Genomic DNA, 7,484 nt, shown 5'->3' with positions numbered 1-7,484 from the left:
TCTTTGCATCTTTGTAAATGAGTAACGTCTTTTGTAGAGTTGTTTTTACTGGTAGTGTTTAGCGGTTGAACAGTTCAATTAAAAGATGACATATGTTCAAAAAATAAGAAGTTATCATCAAAACTAAACACATGTCATCTTTTAATTGGACTGAACTGTTGAGCCACTCAACATTACCATGTGGCAGGAACAATAAGTTTCTCTTTTGGGACAGAGGGTTTGAGCTCTAAAACTGCTCCAATTTCTGTCTGGAGTCTGGACCAGAGGCTAACGACAAGTAAAACTATTCAGATTCCATGCGTAGCTCTGCATGGGTTGGATGGGCTCAGGGTGAGCTTGATGGGCTTGAGTGATCCATCTGGTCCAGCCCATATGATGAAAAAAAAAATAACGAAATGGCTTAAGCTTTAAATTTGTTGCTTTTTGTATATACATGTTTTTCAAATTTAGAGAAAATACGTGTAGCTTAAATAAACACAAACACCACTAGATGATAACATAAATGCAGAAAAAAAGCGTTTAATTTAATTTTTTATTTCAAGATTTGAACTTTTAGTTTATTACATTTTTTTTTTATCTGGGGGTGGCGGGATTCAAACCGAAACCTCTCCCAACATTGGGAAAAGAAATACTACTAGACTAACTGTTAGTTGCCCTGCATTATTCTGGAATAGGATTGCTGTTTTTTTTTTTTTTTTTTTTTATGAGTATTTTGAGTTTAGGATTTATAGTGAAAAGATAAATAATTAGATACATCATCAGTTACAACAGGAAAAGTGAGAGTTTGAGCTATATATATATAGTAATAATAGTGTAGTAGTACTAGTAGATATAGTAAACAAAAACTATCTTTTTCTAGTTCTGATCCTATTAATTGCTATCATTGCAAGAGAGACAAGAAACACTGAACTTGCAATGATAAAAGGAGAGCACAACAGCTTAGAATTTTGTAAACTTGCAGGCTGCTTCTCTTGAGTTGATTTCTCACCCACATCTTTTTGTTTCTCCATTTCAGGAGATTCACATTTCTCAACTTCCTTCTTCTCTTTGATGTGTTCTTCTTCAATGTTGTTTGTTGCTTCTTGAATTTCATTTTCAATTCTATGACTTCTTTCTCTTTTCTCATGGTGGTAGTTTGCAGGACCTTCTTTAATGGTTTCTTGCTTTTGTAGTTCAACAACATCGCCTTCTTTACGAATACCATCCGTAAACTGTTTTTCTTGAGCTTCATCATCAGCTTTTGAACATCGACCTGTTTCCAAAAGGAGATGGCTGAAGCAGAATCAGTTTCCACTACAACTTTCTTGTAGCCTCTAACCAAAGCTAGAAATAGTTTTTATCATTTTTCTTTTATTGCATTGAATTATATTCTTTGTAAGAATTATTCTTGTTTTTTTCTCCTGTTTAGATGAGAGTAGTTGGTTTAGGATAACATGTAATGACAATATTACTCTTGATGTTCAAGTTTGATGATACAATTGCTTAAAGAAAATTGTTAATTGAATTTAAATGTAAAGGTTGACAAGATGGATATAGTACACAGAAGGAAAAAGCTATCTTTTTCTATTTCTAAACCTGTTAATTGCTAGCATTACAAGAGAGACCAGAAGGGCTGAACCTGCAATGATAAAAGGAGAGCACAGCAGCTTAGACTTTTCTAAACCTTCAGGCTGCTTCTCTAGAGTTGATTTCTCACCCCCATCTTTTTGGTTCTCCCTTTCAGGAGATTCACACTTCTCAATTTCCTTCTTCTTTTCCATGTGTTGAATTTCATTTGCAATTCCATGACTTCCTTCTCCTTTTTCATGTTGATAATTAGCAGAATCTTCTTTAATGGGTTCTTGCTTTTGTAGTTCAACAACATCACCTTCTTTACAGATTTCATCTGTGAACTGTTTCCCTTGAACTTGATCAGTTTTTGATGATTCACTGCTCTCTGGCCTACTACGAACGTCCTCCTCTAGCCCGGCTTTTGGCACTTCTCTTTCTGCTTCTGAACTCTTCTGCTTCTTCATCTGATCTTTCAAACTTGGGAGCTCAGAAGCTGTTTCTTCTGAGTGAGGTTCAGGTACCTGAGTTTCTTGTGATGGGTTTGCAACTTCATGAGTTACTACTTCAGTGCTTTTATCAGTGTCTTCCTTGATTGTCCCTTTAGCATATTCTCTCTTTGGCACCTTATCAGCTGCAATTTCTTCATTGTCCAATTCCTTTCTACCAACTTTCTCTTTCTCAATTCCATCACCTTCTTCAATCTTTGGCTCTTCACTATTTTCAGATGCAGATTTTGTTGTATCTTTTATACTTTGAATCTTTGAATCTTTAACTTCTTGCATTTTACTTCCACTCATGTCCTTTTCAAGAATTCCATCAGCTACAATCTCTTTCTTAGACCCCTCTTCATCAACCCCTTTTCCCTTAACCCGAACAATTTCTTCCATTCTCTTTCTCTCAGGCTCACCTGAACCATCACTCTCAGGAACCTCTTCAGCTGCAGTTTGTGTCATCTGTGGTCTTCTTATATCCATCCCATCTTCTTTCACTTCCTCAATCCCAACCCCAACAACTCCTTTCACCGATTTTGGCATGATGATTGTGAGAATTGATTCTTGTTCATCAAACTTGGCTTTGATCCGATCCAAAACCACTCCATGTGGAATTCGAAAGACCTTTCTAAAACCCCTTGTCTCCACCTCTTTCTTGTACATCATCCATCCCAGCATCACCTTCTCTTGAACTTGCTTCTCCCCAAAAATGCCAATCTTAGTCCCATTTTCATTTATATCAATTTCAATATGCTCTCTTCTGTAACCTGCATTTTCCCAAAAAATTTCATAAACAAAAATACGCGCATACACACATACACACACAGGTTATTGAAAAAAATGATTGACCTTTGAGATGGATGGTGAGGATGAATGAGCTTTCGGTTTCCTTGGATACGAAAAGAGGACCTGATTTGTCCTTGACAATCCGAAAATCGGCAGAGGAAGCAACATCATCTATGGTATGGGTGATCTTCAGTCCCAGTTCTAGATCCATTGCTGGGCTTCTGGTATTAGAAATCAATTTAGAAGCTCCAGATTTTACCTAATAAAATGGGTAGAGCAGAATGTGCACTTGTGAAGGGCATGTTAAAAGAGCCCATAATAGTGGTCTTTTGTGAGCATATGAACAAAGTACATATTCATTGCTTCCTAATTTGGTATTCTTGGAGGGCAGTTAGAACGGTTAAAATCCTTTGCTTTCCATAATATTGTTTGCCTTGGCGGGAAGCCAACTGCTTTCTTTGATACCAAATCATGCAGTTGCCCAGGAAAAGCCCTCAATGAAGTTCCAGACATGCTTGTAATGTACAAAATATGGCCCACCTTTTTGTACATAGATGGCCATAGGCACTTTGGCCCAGCTAGCTTAATAATCTCAGCCCAAGTTAGAACATTGGCCCATAGGAAATACTTAGTTGGATTTTGGGTCTAATCAAATTTAGGGTTGAGCTTGACAAACATCAAACCTTTTTTGTTGACCGAAAATCTAAGGCTGCAAGCACTTAAGGTTACTCCAAGTGATGAGGAATGATAAATAGATCAGTTAAGATTATGATAGGACTACGGTTCCATACATTTCAATATAACAAAACATTCTAGGATAGAATATGATATGTTTTCTATTGGGAAATTTTTTAATAAAATGAAGAGTGATGATATTTCGACTACCCTATTTCAAAATTTTAATTTTACCCTTAAAACAAAAAAGTTCAATTTTGTTCATCGGACCATTTGACAATTATTACCGAAATATTTGTAGTTATTCGGCAATTATCTGCTGAATATTAGTGGATTTTTCGGTGGATAACCACTAAATGAAAATGAAAAAGGCATTCGACAGTTATCTGCCGAAATATTTGTGATTATTCGACACTTATCTGCCGAACATTGGTGAATGTTTCGGTAGATAATCACCGAATGGATCTGGGTGATTTCTTCATGTTTTTACAATAAAGGGTAAAATAGAAAAAAAGTTAAACAAAATATGTTAGGGTGGTCAACTCAGCAACTGTGGGTGATTTGCATAACCTCACTCTAAAATGAATTGTACTGCTTGACAAAAGGAAAAGATAGAAATTCAGGACTCCTTATGTACATTCCCAATCTCAACCGATCGAAGTGTTTCAATTACAATAAAGAAAAAGAAGAAAATGAGGGACATTGCAAAAAGTCACTAATGTTGTAAATATATTGTTATATGTGGCTATTCCTGTAATTAGTTGTAGGGGCATACTAGTAAATATACAAATCCTAGTAAACCCTACTTCTATATAAGGATATTTATAACATGAATGAAAGAGACTGATCATATTCTCTCTGCCTCCTCTTTTCCACAAACCCTAATTTCCACATACTTTTACAACAACTAAAAGTTTGTAACATTGAAAGTAGTTACTGAACAACAGGTTATGCTCCCAGAGGAAAGTCTACTATAAAAGGCTTCATCATTGCATATATCATATATTTATTACTGCAGCATAATCACTTCATCATATTAATATCACTATATGAGTTAAACTGACATTCCATGTCTATTTTGATATCCACATATTGTATGGATAGTTCTTATGTTCATCCTATGTTGAGATGATTTTTTTAAAAATTATTTGGTATAACTAATATACCATCACATGGTATAATTAATCCGCGTATAAAAATATTGTTGGACGACATGTTTATATTTATAGGATATAGTATTAATAATGTTCACCCATATTATAATAGATCAGTTAATTATACCACGTGATAGTGTATTTATTATATGATGCACCTTAGATACTGTGTATGCCCACCACTCATCCAGCCACAGGCCCCCATTTATTTTTTCTTGAAACATATTTGGGCAAATGGGTCACAGGTCACGAGAGTTATTTAAATGGTAAAACCCATCATTCATGTAGTGGGGGATCTAAGTCCATACCTCAACCCTCCCTAGTCCCTGTCTACCAAATTGCTTTGAGTACCAAGATGCTGGGATTACAGCCAGCAAGTCATTGGTCTTGTGACTTTCAAATTTAAAATTCATCCAAAAACACAAAAGAGGACAGAGCAGGGATAAAGTAGAAAAGAAAAAGTAGCAATTGATTGCATGCCAAAACTAAAGGACCAAAAGTTCTAATGATTTTAATTAGCCCAAAAAAAAAAAAGAGAAGTGCTAATGATTCCAAAGTAGGGACTAAGAGCATCACAATACATGGGTATAATCATCACTCTTAAAGTTACTTTAGACTCAAACCACAATGCCTGGTGCACATTTGACATTACCCTACTCTGGATTTACTAATTACACATATTACAAGCCATCTGATCTCTTCCTTGTTACTTTTTACAGCATCAGGAGAACCACACAAAATAGAGTCATTTGAACAGCAAATAACCCCACCATCACCTGCAGTCCCACCCCACAATACACAAGAATCCCAATCAGCATCCCATCAAACTTAATGTGAAAAAAAAAAAAAAAAAAGGAAAAGCCCTATATACGTATATTTAACATTTTTCATTAAACAAAACTACACAAACACGTCTATACATTTTCATGTGGGGAAGGGAAGCATATGCTATGTGTAGGCATACTTCAATATTATGTTCTGTGCTAAACTTTTCTTCAATAAAATGAACAAATTTTAATGCTTCAATAAGTCTATGAAGATCAAGAACTAATAACCAACGACTTTATACATACAAATACAAACTTGATGTCTATAGATACATAACAATGTTAACGTAGAGAGAGAGAGAGAGAGAGAGAGAGAGAGAGAGAGAGTAGAAAAAGCCATTTAACATTTTTCATAACAGCAAAACAACACATAGACATACATTTTCATGTATGGAATAATGGAAGTATATGTGTAGGCATACTTCACTATTATGTTCTGTGTCAACTTGTGTTTTTTCTTTGAAAGGAATAAATGAACCAAATTTTAGTGCTTCTGGGTATGAAGATCAAGAACTAATAACCAAATACTTTATACATACAAATAGGGACTTGCATGTACGATTTATAGGCATACATGATAACAATGTTTAGAGAAAAATTTGGGTTACCTGTCCCTGGTGGCCAGAGGTTGGTAAAGGGCGTATTGTAGCAGAATCAACTTCACCAGTAGGCAGAGGAACTGCAGGGTTACTGTTAATAAATGGCATACCATTACTACCACCACCTTTATCTGGTACTACGGATGGCACAGCCACTGAAGAGCTTAGGCTTGGTTCTGGACTTGGCGAGGTTGCTTGGTGAGGATGGAATGGCCATGGGTACGCTGGAGAAGATGACACTACTCCACCACCACCAAGACCAGAACTGGGTGCTGGGGCTGCCATTGGAGGAGGAGCTTGTGCAGAGACTCTTATAGCCAGCTTTTGGGTGTCTTGGCATGTTTTGAGAAGAGAACCATTGTTGAAGGAGAAGTAGAAGAAACCAGGGCGTGATGGGTGCCACTTAATTTTGTAATGTAACAAGAATTTAGTTAGAAAGCTGAAATCTTTGACACAATTATGATATACCCATATGGAAATTTGAAGAAAAATTTACTTAATTTAAGCACTTCATTAAAAAAAAAAAAACCCAAGTTCAAACACAGATTAAATTGAGCAATCTCTCAAAAAACCAAAGAAAAACAAAGCCACTTAATTGTGTGTGTGTGTGTCTGAGAGAGAGAGAGAGAGAGAGAGAGAGAGAGAGATACCGTATAGGAGATGGAGTTGGGCTTGTTAAGAAGCGTGGCTTGAGTGAAATTGCAGAGATTGAAGGCTCTTTGGTTCTGGAAAATGTAGAGGTTGTAGTGAAACTTGTGCTTGAAAACTGAAATGTTCAAGACAAGAAGAGGGTTAGTAGGCAGCAGCCTAATTAACTTTGATTTACTTAACACAATTTGTTGGGGTTTTAATAAAGTTTAAAGTAATTAAGTACTTACTGATGGAGTCTCCTACATGAACAATGGGATTTTTCCACTCTGAAACTCCATTTACTAGTATTGTGGTGGAGTGAGTATACTGGAAGAGTAAAGAAAGCAAACACAGGAAGATGATCATTGAGAATTTCATGATGAGCTTCTCTCTTGGTTTTGTGAATGCAAAATATAAAGATGGTTTAGGTCAGGCAGAGCCTCTTTATTAGTCCTTTGTAGCTTTGCCTTTATCTCTGGCTTCTGTTTGCCTCTGGGTCCTTGAGAAAGAAAAGAGGGTTTTGAAAAAAGTGTGTGTGTGAGAGAGAGAGAGAGAGAGAGAGAGAGAGAGAGAGAGAGTGTTAAAATGTCAGGAGTGTTTGGCTTTTTCATGGGAGGAATTTCAATGGATGACAGACATAAACATTGGAGGTTGTGTGTTCTCATTATTTTACACAGTAAAAGGTAGAATCATTTTGTTTGTGGAAAATTTACCCTCAAAGAATAAAAATATTAAGAAAAAGAGATGATTAAAAAATAAAAAGGGAAATTG

At 36.0% G+C, this 7,484-nt stretch overlaps 2 protein-coding genes across 3 annotated transcripts; both read right to left on the bottom strand.

The window, feature by feature from the left end:
• Window positions 1-845: 845 nt before the first annotated feature.
• On the bottom strand, window positions 846-3,039 carry LOC147277712 (uncharacterized). Of its 2 annotated transcripts, XM_086255385.1 has the most exons (4): window positions 2,892-3,039; window positions 2,030-2,809; window positions 1,877-1,987; window positions 846-1,225 (listed from the first exon to the last, which is right to left on the bottom strand). In XM_086255385.1, exons 1-4 carry the CDS (start codon window positions 3,037-3,039, stop codon window positions 846-848), a joined length of 1,419 nt encoding a protein of 472 aa, XP_086111511.1. The 2 variants fall into 2 exon arrangements, with proteins under 2 accessions (XP_086111511.1, XP_086111509.1); XM_086255383.1 differs by lacking the exon at window positions 846-1,225 and having other exon boundaries at window positions 1,554-2,809.
• Window positions 3,040-5,141: 2,102 nt separating this feature from the next.
• LOC147277711 (Cupredoxin superfamily protein) lies at window positions 5,142-7,195 on the bottom strand. Its single transcript, XM_086255197.1, has 4 exons — window positions 6,962-7,195; window positions 6,734-6,849; window positions 6,093-6,485; window positions 5,142-5,433 (listed from the first exon to the last, which is right to left on the bottom strand). The coding sequence occupies exons 1-4, from the start codon at window positions 7,089-7,091 to the stop codon at window positions 5,371-5,373; spliced, it is 702 nt and encodes a 233-aa protein (XP_086111323.1). The 5' UTR covers window positions 7,092-7,195; the 3' UTR covers window positions 5,142-5,370.
• Window positions 7,196-7,484: the final 289 nt, after the last annotated feature.

Source organism: Dryas octopetala, chromosome 8 (genome assembly GCF_963921425.1).
Source record: "Dryas octopetala chromosome 8, drDryOcto1.1, whole genome shotgun sequence".
Taxonomy (NCBI): domain Eukaryota; kingdom Viridiplantae; phylum Streptophyta; class Magnoliopsida; order Rosales; family Rosaceae; genus Dryas; species Dryas octopetala.
The sequence above is the reverse complement of the archived record's forward strand: the minus strand, read 5'-3'. Positions and strand labels throughout refer to the sequence as shown.